The sequence below is a fragment of the Microtus oregoni genome, unplaced genomic scaffold (assembly GCF_018167655.1).
Source record: "Microtus oregoni isolate MIOR12 unplaced genomic scaffold, Mior012 000036F_ref0000092, whole genome shotgun sequence".
Lineage (NCBI taxonomy): Eukaryota > Metazoa > Chordata > Mammalia > Rodentia > Cricetidae > Microtus > Microtus oregoni.
Genome location: NW_024543095.1, coordinates 5,240,561 through 5,257,281, shown reverse-complemented (window position 1 = coordinate 5,257,281; position 16,721 = coordinate 5,240,561). Strand labels below are relative to the sequence as shown.

Below are 16,721 nucleotides of genomic sequence, written 5' to 3'. Positions count from 1 at the left end.
AGGATTTTTTATGTGTGCGTGTTTTGCCTGCATCTGTGTGGAGCACAAACGTGTCTCGTGCCTGCATAGGTCAGAAGAGAGCGTCACATCCCTTTGTGAGCCACCACGTGGGTGCTGGGAACCAAACCTAAGTATTCTGCAAACACAGCAAGTAAATCAACTCCTGGGCGGTCTCTCCAGACCCTCTTTGGCTTTAATGAAAAGACTGGGCCTACGATTTCCTAATAAGAACCACTCAGCATTGAACGGTCTCAGTTCCTCGGGGACAGAGACTTTCGGGCGGCACCAACGGCTGCTTCCAGGAGGTCTGCGGCAGGGAGGAGCCGGCAGGTGGCCAGGCTCACCGTGCACCGCAGAGGCGCAGGCCCTCTTAGGCGGGCTCTGGCACTCCTGCCAGCCGGGCTGCTTTGCGCAGGCGCGGCCGCAGCGCGACGTCCCTCACTTACGGCCGAAGCGGTTCGCGCTGGGAGTCGGTGGCGCCGTGCAGGGCACTTAGGAACCGACAGCATTGGCGCGGGTAATCAGCTCCCTGACCTACTCCTCCCACTGATAGATCCTCGGGACGACCTCCGAGCTTCGCGATGCGACGCGGACGGCCAGTCCGTGAACCGTCCCAGCCCGCGCGTCTGCTGCCCGCGGGGGTGAGGGGCGGGGTCCCGGGCTGGGCTACACCGCATCCTGGCGTCTTCCACTTGAAATCTCCCGGGTAACTAACTCGCGGCTCTTCTTGTTTTGCAAGACTGGTATCCGGTTGACTGCGGTTTGCAGGGTCCGCCATGGAGTCAGAGCAGATGCTGGAGGGACAGACGCAGGTACCAGGAGGCCCTTGGATTCAGAGTAGCTGTGTGCAGGGAGGCAGCGCCGAACGGGCGGATGTCTCTGTGACTCTATTTTGTTTTTTAGGTTGCAGAAAACCCTCACTCCGAGTACGGTCTTACGGACAACGTTGAGGTAACTCGCCCAGTTCCTCTGCCGCCTCTGTGGGTCTCTTGAGAGCCGGAGAAAATTTAGGATCCGTTTACTAGGCTACTCTGCACGAGGGAACACTTGGCTGCCGTGATCTCCGTAGGATCAGATTATAAGCGGTTTCTTTTTCTAGCATGCCAATACTTGCCTAAAAATAAAGGTACTTTGTAAATGAATGACCAAATCCCGGAACCAGAGCTGGGTAGGTTTGGTTAGGAAAATAGAGGCTTCCTGGAGAAAATTTGTGTGTGAATAGGAGACTTGCGGGATTAAGTTTGGACTTAAAAAAAAAAAAAAGTAGGAGCGTTTCTAAGCATTTGTTGTAGAAACAGGTGTTAATATTTATTCAACGCTTTGCTGTTTGTGTGATATACACCCGACCAATTTGGATATATCTTTAGCCCCAGAATGCTTAAAGTTCAGTAGCTTGGTAACTTGTTCCAGGTCACTAGCAAGTAAGCTTAGAGTTGTTTTCTATATTTTTTATTCTCTCTCTCTCTCTCTCTCTCTCTCTCTCTCTCTCTCTGTATGTGTGTATGTGTAAGTCAGAGGGCAACCTTACACAGAGTCGGTTTTCTCCTTTCACCCTTAGGTGGGGGTTCTAGAGATGGAACTCAGGTCATCAGGCTTGGATGTAGCAAACCTTACCCACTGAGCCATTTTACCTAGAGTTTGTATTTCAATGTTGACGGGCTGACATTTTTTTTTCTTTTGTTTTTTTTCGAAACAGGGTTTTTCTGTGGTTTTGGAGCCTGTCCTGGAACTAGCTCTTGTAGACTGGCTGGTCTCGAACTCACAGAGATCCGCCTGCCTCTGCCTCCCGAGTGCTGGGATTAAAGGTGCGCCACCACCGCTCGGCTTGACATTTTTTTTTTTTGACTAAAGAATTGCATTGTATTTATGTGTGCGTGCTCTCTCTTCCTCTCTCAGTGTATATGTATATCTCTCTCCCTCTCTCAATGTATATGTATATATGTTTCTTTTCTTTGTTTCTTTGTTTTTGGAGATAGGTTTTCACTATGTAGCTCTGACTGTCTGGAACTCACTATGTAAATCAGGCTGGTCTTGAGTTCAGAGATCCACCTACACATCTACATCCTGAGTGTTGGGATTAAAGGCATGTGACATCATGCCTGGTTTATGTATTTTTTTTTAATACTTTATTTTATGTATGTGAGTCGTTTACCTGGGTAGTTGTTTTTCATAAGGAGATGATGGCAGATCTCCTGAAACTTGAATTACAGAAAGCTACCATGTGTGTGATGGGAATTGAATCAGGGTCTTCTGCAAGAGTGACTGGTTCTCTCTCTCTGTTTTTTGAGACAGGGTTTCTCTGTGTTGCCCTGGCTGCCCTAGACCAGGCTGGCCTCAAACTCAGAGACTCGCTTGCCTCTTCTCCCGAGTGCTGGGATTAAAGGTGTGCACCACCACTGCCCAGCTAGTTCTCACATTTTTTTGCTTCATGTTTGACAGTGTTCTCTGAGCCTTAGTGGGAGTTCTAGAAGTTCCATTTAGGGCTGAGTACTAGCACTTTAACCAGTTCTGAGTCTTCATTTCTCGCTGACCCCTACAAAAAGCGGTGCCTCTGGCCAAGGCTGAGAGCTGCACTAATCTGTGGGTAGAAACAGAAATATTTACACAGTTTAACAACATGACTTTTTAGAAAAACAACAGTAGTAGGTGACTCGCTAGGGCTGTGGCCTCCAGAGTGATATAGGCTTTTGGCCAGGTTTATGTACCAAGCAGGCATGTGGAGTAGGCCACACATCCAGTCAGAAAGCAGTAGGTTACCCCCATATACCATCATACCACTTTAACATTATTGGCTAAGTCTTGCCTGACAGACTTATTGTGGCTTACGGCTCACTGCTGGGATAAACTGATTTATTTTTATGTTTTTAAATAAATAAATATTTATTGTTTTTATGTCCATTGGTGATTTGCCATGGGTGTTGGGTCCCCTGGAACTGGAATTATAGACATTTGTGAGCTGCCATGTGGGTGCTGGGAATCAAACTTGGGACCTCTGGAAGAACAGTCAGTGCTCTTAACTGCTGAGGCATCTCTCCAGCCCTAAACTGATTTGTTTTGTTTTTAATGGCCTTGTCAGTCTATGGTGTATGTGTGTGTGTGTGTGTGTGTGTGTGTATATATATATATATATATATATATATATATATAATTTATTTGTATCTTGTTTGTTTGTTTTGGGATTTTTGAGATAGTTTCAAAATTGTCCTGGCTATCCTGTAACTTGCTATGTGGACTGTCTGTGATGGCTTTGGACTCTGAGGTCTGCTGCCTCTACCTCCTAGTGCTGGGACTAAAGGTGTATGCCACCATGCCTGACAATATATGTTGTGTCTTGATCTGTTTTGTAGGTTGATTTTTCTTTGTTATAGATGTTTTATTTCTTTTTTTAACCTAGTAATTTCTTTCTTAAAACATTACTATTTTTTAAAGATTTATTTATTTTTTTTTATGTGTGTGTATGCCATATGTGTATTGGTACCCCTGAGGCCAGAAGAAAGTGTCAAATCACCTGGAGCTGGAGTTTCAGGTGGTTGTGGGCTTTCTGATTGGAGTGTTGGTAACTGAACTTAGAGCCGGGTGGTGGTGGCGCACGTCTTTAATCCCAGCACTCGGGAGGCAGAGGCAGGCGGATCTCTGTGAGTTCAAGGACAGCCTGGTCTAGAAGAGCTAGTTCCAGAACAGGAACCAAAAAGCTAAGGAGAAACCCTGTCTCAAATCAAAAAAAAAAAAAAAAAAAGCAAGAAGTAGGGGCTGGAAAGATAACTCAGGGGCTAAGAACACTGACCCCTCTTTCAGAGAACCCGGGTTCAATTCTCAACACCCACATGGCGGCTCACAACTGTCTGTAATTCCAGTTCCAGGGGACTTGATACCCATGGCAAAACACCAATGCACATAAAAATAAATAAATACATAAATAAAACATATTAAGAGCAGGAAATGCACCTTTTTTTTCCCCAAGATTTTTCAGGCTGAGTGTGGTGGCACACATATTTAGAATTCTCAGCTCTGAGCTGGAAGTGGGAGCCGGGAGCTACAAGTCTTTCATCCCAGCACTCTGGAGGCAGAGGCAGGTGCATCTCTTGTGAGATCAGCCTGGTCTGCATAGTGAATTCCAGGACAGGACAACCAGGGCTGTTACACAGAGAAACCTGTCTTGAAAAACCAAAAAAAAAAAAAAAAAAAAAAAAGCACCAAAAGGAAAAGAATCTCCCGTTTTAGGGAGGTAGAGGCAGGTGGATCTCTTGAGTTCTAGGTCAGCCAAGGGTATAAAATAGAGATATTCTCTCTCTCTCTCTCTCTAAAGAATCTCCAGTTCTAAGGAGGTAGAGGTAGGTGGATCTCTGGTTTCCAGGACTGCAAAGGGTATAAAACAGAGATAATCTCTCTCTCTCAAAGGGTATAAAATAGAGCTAGTCTTTCTCTTTCTCTCTGTCTCTCTCTCACACACACACACACATGCACGTGCACTTACAGCTTAACCAAAAGTAACTTGGGGAGGGAAGGGTTTATTTCATCCTACCACTGTAATCAGTCCATCATCCAGAGAAGTCAGGGTAGGAACTGATGCAGAGGCCATGGAGGGATGCTACTTACCGGCTTGCTCAGCCTGCTCATAGCACCTAGGATCAGCAGCCCAGGAGTGGCATCATCCGTCATGGGTTTGGTCCTCATATCAATCACTAATCCAAAAGGAAAAAAAAAAGCCTCCCAGACTTGCCTATGAGCCAGTCTGGTTGGGAATTTTCTCAAATGATACTCTACTAGTCTGTGTCAAGTTGACATAAAAGCTAGCCAGCACTGTGCATGAGTGCTGTGCCTGCATGTATGTGTGTGTCCTGCAGGCGTGTTTGATGCCTATAGAGGGTAGAAGAAGGTCCAGGTCCTCTGGAACTGCTTGTGAGCCACTGTGCCGGTCCTCTGTAAGAGCAGCCAGTGCTCTCAACCAACCACAGAGCCTCTGTTATTATTGTTGTTTGTATGTGTTTGGAGTTGATTCTTCCTACCTCTACATGTGTTCTGGGGTTTGCCACACTAAGTGCCTTTCCCTACTGAATCATCTCATTGGTCTTGCCCAGGAATAGTTCTTTTTCATTTCTTTTTTTTGGGGGGGAGGGGGGAGACAGAGTCTCACTATGTATGGAGACTTGACTGTCCTTCGTTTGCTCTGTAGCCCAGTCTGATCTTGAGTCCTTCTGCCTCTGCTTCCTACCTGCTGGGAGAAAAGGCATGTGCCACCATGCCTGCCCTCACTGCCTACTGATTTCTTTTTTTTTCTTTTTTATTTATTTATTTATTTATTTTGTATACAATATTCTGTCTGTATGCCTTTAGGCCAGAGGAGGGCGCCAGATCTCATTACAGATGGTTGTGAGCCACCATGTGGTTGCTGGGAATTGAACTCAGGACCTTTGGAAGAGCAGGCAATGCTCTTAACCACTGAGCCATCTCTCCAGCCCCTGCCTACTGATTTCTTAATACTCTGCTGGGAACTGTGAATTTTACTTTGTAGAGTATTAGATATTTTGGTATATCTTCAAACATTCTTGAATATTGACTTTTTTTAAAAATATTTATTTATTTATTATATTATGTGTATAGCATTCCTTCCACGTGTGCCTGCAAGCCAGAAAGGGGCGCCAGGTCTCATTATAGATGGCTGTAAGCCACCATGTGGTTGCTGGGAATTGAACTCAGGACCTCTGGAAGAGCAGTCAGAGCTCTTAACCTCTGAGCCATCTCTCCAGCCCCGAATATTGACTTTTCAAGGCTTGCTTCAACCTTTGTCAGGTAGGGTCAGACTAGCAGGCTTTAAGTCCAATTTCATCATCTTGAGTATTCTATCTAATGTTCCATGTATTTTTTTTTTTTTTTGGTTTTTCGAGACAGGGTTTCTCTGTGGTTTTGGAGCCTGTCCTGGAACTAGCTCTTGTAGACCAGACTGGTCTCGAACTCACAGAGATCCGCCTGCCTCTGCCTCCCGAGTGCTGGGATTAAAGGCGTGCGCCACCACCACCCGGCTTGTTCCACGTATTTTTGAGGGTCTGCTGCTCTATACCATTGGACCACCAAATGTTCCCAGAGTGTGTGAGCTGTGTAAATGTCCTTGTTTCTTCCAGGTGGTTTTCTTCAGGTCTCTGGCAGCTGTATTCATCTAGATGCTAAAGCAGCCTCACTGGTTGGTTTCTGCGCGCCTCTATGTCCCTCTTGCTTGTGCAGCTTTCTCCTTGTAGTGCCCTGCCTCGCGAATAGGAGCTGTTTTGGTTTCTCACAATTTCCAACATTTGTCTTCTCAATTCGGGGCGACTGCCAGACTCTGCTTAGTTCCTCTTTGATGCTGCTGCATCCTGTGAGTTTTCTTAGTAGCAAGCAGGGAGCAATCGTAGGGTTTACCTCAGTTATGCCCCCTTTTCGTTGTAGTTTACTGTAAACCCTTCCAGACAGGGTTTCTCTTTGTATCCTTGGCTGTATCCTGGAGCTAGCTCTGTAGACCAGGCTGGCCTTGAACACACAGAGAACTGCCTGCCTCTGCAGTGCTGGGATCACTGGCATGCACTGCCCCTGTAATAATTCTTTTTATTTTTGACTGTAAACTTGACCTCACTCTCTGTTCTTTTTGTCACTGTAGTGCACTATGATCTTTCTGTCTTTGTGTTTGGTGGTCTATCTGTATTGTGTATATTTAATCCGTGATAATTGACTGCCCCTTTTCCTGATGTGACAAACTATCCTGACAAAAGCAACTTCAGTACAGAAGGATTTACCTTGGTTCGTAGTCTTGGGGTTCAGTGCATTATGTAGGGAGAGTCAAAATGGGGTGCTTGAAGTAGCTGGTCATCTATGTCCACAGTCAGAAGAGCGCAGCAAAGGCTCCCACCCAGCTAGGTTTCACCTGAAGCAGCCAGCAGTCCAGGACTGAAGCTGTGTGAAGGTTGCTACCTCGCCCTCCTTAGCCTCAGAAAAATAGTCCCCGCATGCATGCCTAGAGAATGACTTAATCTAGATGATCCCTTCCAGGTGCTCGGCGTCCTATTTCTTACTTGATTCTAGACCACGTCAAGTTGGTGGCCAATATTGTCTGGCACATTGACTTCTTAACTTAAGCATAGCAATTGACACGTCGTAAGCGCTCCGTCAGTGCTTGAGTGAAGTTAGTTACGGGCAGTATATAGGAATTGTTTATTTTGGTGATGATTTATTTAAAAAGTTTTAGTTGTATGTATGTATATGTGCCTGTAGAGGGGTTGGGCCCTCCAGGGACTGGAATAACAGACATTGTGAGCCTGTGAGCCGCCTGATGTGGGTGTTGGGGTTCAATTCTAGTCCTCTGAAAGAGGAGTACTCACTCTTTGCTGAGACAGGGTTTCTCTGTCCTGGAACTCACTTTGTAGATCAGGTTGGCCTCAGACTCACAGACATCTGCCTCTGGCTCTCAGTGCTGAGACTGAAGGTGTGTGCCCCCACTGCCCTGCTCCTTAGTACCAAGTCATTTCTCCAGCCCTCTTAAACTGTATTTTACATTTTTTTTTGAGATAGTTTCTCTATGTATCCTTGGCTGTGCTGGAATTCATTGAGATCTGCTTGTTTCTGCCTCCTGAAGGGAGGGCACCCCAGCTCAGTGCCCCACTTTAAAAGATAGTTACTTGTAGCTCAGGCTGGGTTTGAACTTGCTATGTAGCCGAGTATGATCTTGAATTCCTGATCTTTTTGCTTCTACCTACCAAGTGCTGGGGTCACGGGTATATACTACCATACCATACTACCATACCCAGTTAATGCAGGGACTGAACCCAGGACTTCATGCATGTATATAATCTCCCTAGAATTGCTGTTTCTTATTGGAGACATTGTAATAGCATGTAATTTAATACACAAATACTCTGCTAAGTTAGGACTGTGAGCCATGCTGTGATGGTGCACACCTTTAAACCCAGTACTCAGGAGGCAGAGAGGCAGGCGGATCTCTGTGAGTTCGACACCAGCCTGGTCCATAGGACAGGCTCCAGAGTCACAGGGAACACTGTCTTGAAAAGCAAAAAAAAAAAAAAGGATAGTGTTCTTTACTAGAATTAAGAAGAATTTGTTGGGCTGGAGAGATGACTCAGCGATTAAGAGTGCCCAGTTTGAATTCCCAGCACCCACAGGGCAGCTCATAACTGCCTGTAACTCCAGTTTCAGGTGATCTGACACTTCACACATGTATACATGCAGGCAGGCAAAACATGAATACACATGAAATAAAAGTAAATTTTTTTTTAGATTGATTTATTTATTAAGGACAGTGTTCTGCCTGCATGCATACCTACACTCCAGAAGAGGGTGCTAGATCTCATTATAGATGATAGTGAACCACTATGTTGTTGCTGGGAATTGAACTCAGAACCTCTGGAAGAACAGTCAGTGCTTTTAACCGCTGAGCCATCTCTCCAGCCTCATAGATTTATTTATTTATTATGTATATAATATTCTGCCTGCATGTTTGCCTGCAGGGCAGAAGAGGGCACCAGATCTCATTATAGATGGTTGTGAGGCAACATGTGGGTGCTGGGGATTGAACTCAGGACCTCTGGAAAAGTAGTCAGTGTTCTTAACCTCTGATCCATCTCTCCATCCCCCTAAAGTAGATTATTTAAGAAAAAAGAATTTATTGCTTGGTGTTGGTGGCACATTCCTTTAATCCCAGCACTCAAGAAGCAGGCAGATCTCTGCTAGTTCTAGGCCAGCCTGCTCTATAGAGTGAGTTCCAGGAGAAACCCTGTCTGGGAAAACCATAAAATTAGGGGTTGGGGCTGGTGAGTTGGCAAGTGTTTTTGCAGCAGACTGAGGTTGGATTTCCAGCACTGTCACAGCAACTTCACCCTATGTATAATTCCAGTTCCGGGTGCCCGATGCCCCCCTCTGGCCTTCTTGGGCATATGATTTACATAAATCTATGTAGGCAAAACACTAATGCCCATGAAATAATAAAAACAGGAATTTAAGCCGGGCAGTGGTGGCGCACGCCTTTAATCCCAGCACTCGGGAGGCAGAGGCAGGCGGATCTCTGTGAGTTCGAGACCAGCCTGGTCTACAAGAGCTAGTTCCAGAACAGGCTCCAAAACCACAGAGAAACCCTTTCTCGAAAAACCAAAAAAAAAAAAAAAAAAAACAAAAAAACCCCAGGAATTTAGGGATTGGCTTTAATTTCTTTTGGTGAAGAGGTTTGCCGTCTGGTGTATTCTAGTCAGGATTTGCTTTCCTTTGAGTGTGTTTTTCGCATTAGTTTTTGTTTTGCTCTCAAAATAATCTTGTACTTTGAGATATTTATTTATTTATTTATTTTTACAACACTAGAGGATAGTCGAAAATGAGAAGATTAATGCAGAAAAGTCATCAAAACAGAAGGTGGATCTACAGTCTTTGCCAACCCGTGCCTACCTGGACCAGACAGTCGTGCCTATCTTATTACAGGGTCTTGCTGTGCTTGCAAAGGAAAGGTGAGATAATACCGTCTGACTGGAGATAGAATGTGGGGTTCCTGTGCCCAGATACCGCTAGTTATGTATGGTGGTTCTTTGCTGTAGAGTTTGTGTGCAGTGATGTCACGCGTATTTTATTTTAGAATACATTTATATATGGTGTGTGTGTGTGTGGATCTTGAGAATTAAACTCAGGTCATCAGACTTAGTATCAAGCACCTTTACCTGCTGAATCATCTTACTGGCCCTATTGCTGTTAAACTTTCATTTTATTTACTTATTTTTTCTTTGTTTCTTTCTTTCTTTCTTTTTTTTCCAAGATGGGTTTCTCTGTGTAACCTTAGCTGTCCTGGAACTCGCTCTGTAAACCAGGCTGGCCTCGAACTTGGATTGCCTCCCCAAAATTTTGATTTTTAAAAAATGATTTATTTATTAATTTTATGTGTGTGGGTATTTTATATGGGTGTATGTCTGTGCACCATGTGGGCCAGAAGAGGATATTGCATGGAGATTGGAATTACACAGATGATTGTGGGTCACATGTGGGTGGATGCTGGGACTTGGACTCATGTATACAGACTTGGAATCATAGGCTGCAGGTAATATTATAAAGTTTTTACTTAAGGATAACATTGTTCTAGGTTGTCTTCATTGACACACATACATATCTCAGAGATCTGCCTGCCTCTACCTCCAGAGTACTGGGGTTGAAGTGTGCCACCACGGCTTAGCTAATGCTTATAATTAAAATTACAAAAATACCACAGTAACTTAGCCACTTTACCATTGCTTTTTTTTTTTGACGGGCAGCCTAGGCTGACTTTGAACTCACTACATAGCCAAGAATGTCCTTGAACTTTCAACCCAGTGCTTGGGTTGTGGGAAGTATGATACCACATTTCCAGATCTTGTTTTTGTGATTGAGTCTAAAGCATGATTACTCTGCCTGCTTATCTATATTCCTGTTTTTTTTTTTTTTTGAGACAGTCTCAAATAGCTCAGGCTGACCTTGAACTCTGTCTGATCTGATCCTTTTGCCTCTAGTGCCTACCTGCTAGATTTGCAGTTAGGTTTCACCCAGATCCATTGCCCATTACCCTTTGTCACTATAGTTTATCTATTTGAAACCTTTTTGCCTGTGCTTGCTTATTGTTTTTAGTGACAATCAAGAATTGATTTTCTAGTTTTATGGAGTTTGACTTTATATAGTATTTGACATATTGTGGTATTTGCTGTAATTTGTATTTCTGTCCAATAATTTGTTCCTTAAGTTTTTTCCCGGTGTCAGTGTTGTCTCAAGTATAGGATTATTATAGTCTCCTTGGTTGTGCCTGGACTTCAAACTGGGGACCCTGCTCATGAAAGGCAAGCACTCCACTATCAGGCTAGGTTACCAGCTGGTTTCAAAGGGCTCTTTTTGCCAGTACACTTGCTCATCAGCAGTAACTTCTCCCTTCGGGAGCAGTTCTCTTATTTCTAGATGCATTGCTATAATCCTTACAGGAAATCTTTTTTTGTGTTTTGTTTTATTTTTAGTTTTTAGCAGTTCATCGCCTTAACCACTTTGCCACCTTGTCCCTATTTTTATTTTTATTATTTTATTTTATTGTTTTTGGCTTTTCGAGACAGGATTTCTCTGTAGCTTTGGAGCCTGTCCTGGAACTAGCTCTGTAGACCAGGCTGGCCTCGAACTCACAGAGTTCTACCTGCCTCTGCCTCCCGAGTGCTGGGATTAAAGGTGTGTGCCACCACTGCCCGCCCTCCCTATTTTTATTTTTTAATATGTGTGTTTTCACCTGCATATGTGTGTGTGTATGTGCGCGCGTGTGCGTGCACCACATGGGTGTCTGGTTTTCACAGAAGCCAGAAAACGGCATGGGATCCCTTGCAATTGGAGTTACCCTGTTTGCTAGGCAACAGTGGGTGCTAGGAATTGAACCTCAGTTCTCTGAAAGAGCAGCCAGTGTCCTTTTAACCACTCATCTTTGGGTCATCTCTCTAGCCCATCTTTTTTTCTCAAGGAGGGTCTTATGTAGCTCCTGCTGACTTTGGATTAGTTATGTAGCTGAGGAAGGCTATGGACTCATTTGCATACTCTGTGTCCCAAGTACTGGAATTACAGATGTGAGCCATCATACCGAGCTTCTAATTTCTTTTTTGTGTAAACAAATAAGGAAATTTGTTTTGTAAACTAGTTTCTATTAGGTGTGTGCTGTGTTTTAACTCTAGGACAGTAATAATTGCTGTAGTAAATGGATATAAGTTAGTAACATAGATTAGTTAAATTTTATTATATTTTAGTTGTGTGTGCGAGTGTGTATGTCTGCTTGTGTGTACGCTAGGGTGTGTGCTTGTGTATATGTGCAGCACATGCATGTTTGTATGCCTGAGTGTGAGTGTGGAGGTCAGAGGACAACTTTGAGGAGTTGGTTTTTTTCTTTTTACACATGGGTTATGAGCTTGTCTGGCTTGGTGGCAGGGGTCTTCCCTGATAAGCCATCCTCATGGCCAAGATTGATACATTAGTTTATTTAAAAGTTATGTGTCCTGGTTGTGGTGGCACACACCTCCAGTCCCATCACACTGGCAAAGACTGGCAGGTCTCTAGATGGTTGAGGTTCAGGCCAGTCAGGGTACTGTTGTGAGACACTGTCTTTAAGAACAAGAATGGGCTGGCGAGATGACTTGGCACTCACTGCTATTGGAGAGGACCTGTGTTTGTTTCTTAACACCTACATGGAGGCTCCTAGCCATCTGTCACTCTGGATCCAGGGCATCTGACGCCCTCTTCTGGCGTCTGTGGGCATAAACATACATGTAGGCAAAACACCTATACATGCTTAAAAGAAACACACACACACACACGCTGTCCATTAGAGCATGTGCTTGGAATACAGGCTGTTACTGACTAAATGAATACAACAAATACTTGTCTTTTGCTTTTGCTTGGTTATTTATAAGATAAGATTTATTTATGACTGAATATATCTTGACTCTGCTGTTGATGACTGGAATGTGGCTGGGCTGGAGTAAGAGCTTATTGGTAGGGTGTTGCCCTGGTGTGCCTGAGGTCCCAGGTTCAGTCCCCAGCACCATCCCAAAAAGGTAATCTTTTACTTTTTCATTTTTTTCCAAAGAAGGCTGGTATGTTAGAAATTCCATATATTCTAAATTTTAAATCACTATTATTGTTTTATTGGGACAGGGTCTCAAGTAGCCTAAATTGGTTTCAAACTTCCTTTGTAACTTGGATGACCTTGAACTGATGATCCACCTCTGCGTCCTGACCTCTGCCCGATTGCTTGGATTATAGGTGTGCACAACTGTGCCTGATTAAAATTCTAAATACTACTATTAAATGCTAAAAGAAAAAACTAGGACGATTTTTTTTTAACTAGTAATATGTTTTTAAATAGAATTCTTAGGCAAAGAATTTTTATAAAATCAGTCATTAGGTTAACCTAATTATTTGGTGAAAGTGGGTTTGTAGGCAGCTCAGAAGATTTTGCTGGTAAGGTGTGTTGGTGTGAGCAGTTGGGTGCCTGAGGCAAGAGAACTGTTAGTTCCTGGTGGACTGGTTTATGTAACTTTCTCAAGACATAAAATAGAAGGGGTTAGAGCTGAGGTTGTAGCTCAGTGGTAGAATGCTTGCTTACCTTGGATGCTGTTTAAAATGCAAAAGGAAATTATTTGTTTTATTTTTTGAGACAGGGTCTCTTTACATAGCCCTAACTGTCCTAAAACTTACAGAGTTCCTCATATCTTTCTAGTGTGGGCAATCTAGGCATGGGGTGATGCACTGGGGAGGTTGAGGCAGGAGGATCTCCTAGTTTGAGACCAGCCTGGTTTACAGAGTGAGTTCCAAGACAGCCAGGATCTACTCTGTCTCAAAATCCAAACAAAAAGACAAAACCTGGAGAGATGGCTCAGCAGTTAAGAGCACCAGCTGCCCTTCCATAGGTCCTGAGTTCTATTCTCAGCAACCACATGGTATTGCACTACCATCTATAGTGGGATCTGATGCCCTCTTCCTCCTGCAGGCATGCATGCAGGCAGACCGATCATACATATGCATATATTATATATTACATAAATAAATCAATTTTTTAAAAATAGGGTTTCTCTGTGTAGCCCTAGCTGTCCTTGAACTTAATCTGTAGACCAGGCTGGCCTTGAACTCAGAGATCCATCTGACTCTGCCTCCTCAGTGCTGGGATTAAACGTGTGCTCCACGACCTGGCTGATTTCCTTCCCCCCCACATAAAAAAGGGCACGTGCCACACATTCCCCTAGCACAGGGTAATTTTTTTGTTTCTGTTTCTGTTTTTGTTTTTGGAGACAGGGTTTCTCTGTGCAGCAGCCCTGGCTGTCCTAGAACTAGTTATGGTAACTCAGTTTTCCGCATGCTTTCTTGCTCGCCTTCCTTTTTCTCCCGCACCCTGCCTTTTGGAGTAGGATCTATGGCAAATGTGGAGTTATTTAAATTTATAAGTGGTTTTCTCATGTGTGAATTGGTTGTTGTAGCATCATAAATATTAATTTAAAAAATTTGGGCTGTCAAGATAGTGAATAAAGAGGCTTGCCACCAAGCCTGATGCCCTGAGTTTGATTCCCCAGGACCCACATAACAGAGACTTGCTGTCTTTCCCACAAGTGTCATGCCTCCCACAAAACATATGTAATAAAAAATTTGGAGGAAGATTGAAGTCTCTTTAAAAAGAAGCAGGTTGTCTAAATGAACGTTAATCATTGGACCTCATTGGACCTTCAGTCATCTGTGGGTTCATCTGGGTGCTAATGTTGCTAATGGCATGTCCCTTATTGTTTTTTTTTTTTTTTTTTTTTTTCGCTGAAGGATAATACTTCAGAAACCACACATACTGTAGGCATACAACTTGAGTTTGTTTTGGTTTTTTTGAGGCACGGTTTCTCGGTGTAACTTTGCACTCTGTCCTGGAACTCATTTTGTAGACCAGGCTGGCTTTGAACTCCGAGAGATCTGCCTCTAGGCCACCGCCCGATTTGCTTTTGTTTTTAAAAAGGTTCTCACTGTGTAGCTTTGACTGACCTGGAACTGGCTATGTAGACTAGGCTAGCCTCTGTCCCCATTGTGCTGGGCTTTCTTGAAACTAAACACCTATGCTACGTACACTAAGGTCATGAAGCCGAATACTGCTTGTATCTTAGAAATCTCCCTGAGGCAAGCAGCATTTCATTCCCCTGGGTTGTGTTTTTGGACTCAGTAGGTAAAGGAATTTGCTGAGCAGAGCAAACCTAACCACCAGTTACCTGATTTCAGTATCCAGAACTCATATGAGGGTGCTGGGAAAACCGGCTCCCGAGTTGTCTTTTGACCTCCACATGGGTGAGACATCTGTTCCCACCATGCATACATGCAATAATAATAAATAAAGATTAAACAAGACCCCATGTGTTTTAGAATTGAGTTTGTACTGGTTTTAGCTATAAAACAATTTAAGTCCTTTTAAACTTTAATACTGGCTTCTTAGTTTGCCTGTTTCACCATATTTGTTACAGATAGCCTTTAACTGGAAATGAAACATCCATTTTAAAAAATGGTGTAGCTGGACGGTGGTGGTGCACACTTTTAATCTTAGCACTCGGGAGGCAGAGACAGGCAGATCTGAGTTCGAGGCCAGTCTAGTCTACAGAGTGAGTTCTGGGACAGGCTCCAAAGCTACAGAGAACTCCCCCTCGAAAAACCAAAACAAACAAATTAACGTATGTGCAGAATATCTAACCTTTGCATTTCTTTTCCCTTACAGACCGCCAAATCCCATCGAGTTTCTAGCATCTTATCTTTTAAAAAATAAGGCACAGTTTGAAGACCGAAATTGATTACTTGGGAAGAAAAGAAACATTTGGTTGCTACTGTAGATTTACATGATTACGAGGCAGCTTTAATTGCCATGATTCCCCTCCCCACTCTGGAACCTTCCGGACCACAGAACTCACTTCTGGAGTTGCAGAAGAGAACATATCCTCTGTCTGATTTAATCACCATACTTATTTAATGAGTATCATCTGTGCAATTTTTTTCTCAGATGGTCTTTTACTTTGTTTTTAAAAGACCTTCAAAATAAACTGTTAAAACACCATTAATTCATAGTTTTTATGTTTGTTTCCATGAACTGTTTGTAGTTTTGAATGTGATACTTTGTAGTAATCATATAGTAGCCACCACATTTGCAATATTTTACTTAAATGACCTCTGGAATTGAACTCTGTAGAGGAGCTTTTTTCCACTTTGCAGGGAAGCATGGGGAGGTTAAAAGCCTGCTTAAGACAACACTGCTGGTAAGTGCTTACATGGGCGTGCAGCGCAGTCCCACCAATGTTCTCGTTCTTCAACTCCTTAGTCTTGTTGCATCTCTGCAAAACAGTAGGGGGCTGAAGAGGTGACATCTTAGGGTATTTATCTTTCAGAGGACCCACATTTGATTCCTGGCACCCACACAGTGGCTCACAGTGGTCTAACTTAGTTTCAGGGATCTGACCCTCTCTTCTGACGAGGCACACACAAGATGCACTTATATACATTCAGGCAAAACATTTATACATATAAAATTAAAAAGAAATAACGTAGTATTTTTGTATTTTGTGTGTATTCCTATTGTCCCCCATGAAGAAGTTGAGATAAAGTAGTGTGATGAAAGCTAGGGGGCACAATTACTAGAACTCTTGTTCTCAAATGGGAGGCAAGTTTCCTCCTTCGGTTATGTATGGGCAGTGAGTGAGGTGGGATTCTTCTGACAGGGTAGAGCCCAGGATATTACGAATCTCAGGAGGTTCAGGACAGTCCATGTGCCCATCTCTCCCTCTTAGTCACCCAGTTCAAACTAAGAGTGGTATTAAAGTTGAGAAGCCCTGCACTGGGAGCATATTAATCTTGTCTTTAGGTTAAGAGCCTGTGCAAAGGTGATGTTAATCAGGTAATGTTAATCAGATGCCTTCTGTAATTCCCCTTAATGGCCATGCGCTGTGGTGCATAATTTTAATCCCAATACTGGGAGGCAGAGGCAGGTGGATCTTAAGAGTTCAAGGCTAGCCGGGCGGTGGTGGCGCACGCCTTTAATCCCAGCACTCGGGAGGCAGAGGCAGGCGGATCTCTGTGAGTTCGAGACCAGCCTGGTCTACAAGAGCTAGTTCCAGGACAGGCTCCAAAACCACAGAGAAACCCTGTCTCGAAAAACCAAAAAAAAAAAAAAAAAAAAAAAAAAGAGTTCAAGGCTAACTAGAGCT

General features: G+C 43.6%; 1 protein-coding gene across 2 annotated transcripts; it reads left to right on the top strand.

The window, feature by feature from the left end:
• Window positions 1-315: 315 nt before the first annotated feature.
• On the top strand, window positions 316-15,577 carry Dpy30 (dpy-30 histone methyltransferase complex regulatory subunit). 2 transcript variants are annotated; one of them, XM_041631215.1, is made up of 5 exons: window positions 316-517; window positions 740-812; window positions 904-951; window positions 9,334-9,476; window positions 15,245-15,577. In XM_041631215.1, the coding sequence occupies exons 2-5, from the start codon at window positions 777-779 to the stop codon at window positions 15,315-15,317; spliced, it is 300 nt and encodes a 99-aa protein (XP_041487149.1). In that variant the 5' UTR covers window positions 316-517; window positions 740-776; the 3' UTR covers window positions 15,318-15,577. The 2 variants fall into 2 exon arrangements, with proteins under 2 accessions (XP_041487149.1, XP_041487150.1); XM_041631216.1 differs by having other exon boundaries at window positions 517-641.
• The last annotated feature ends 1,144 nt before the right edge of the window (window positions 15,578-16,721 follow it).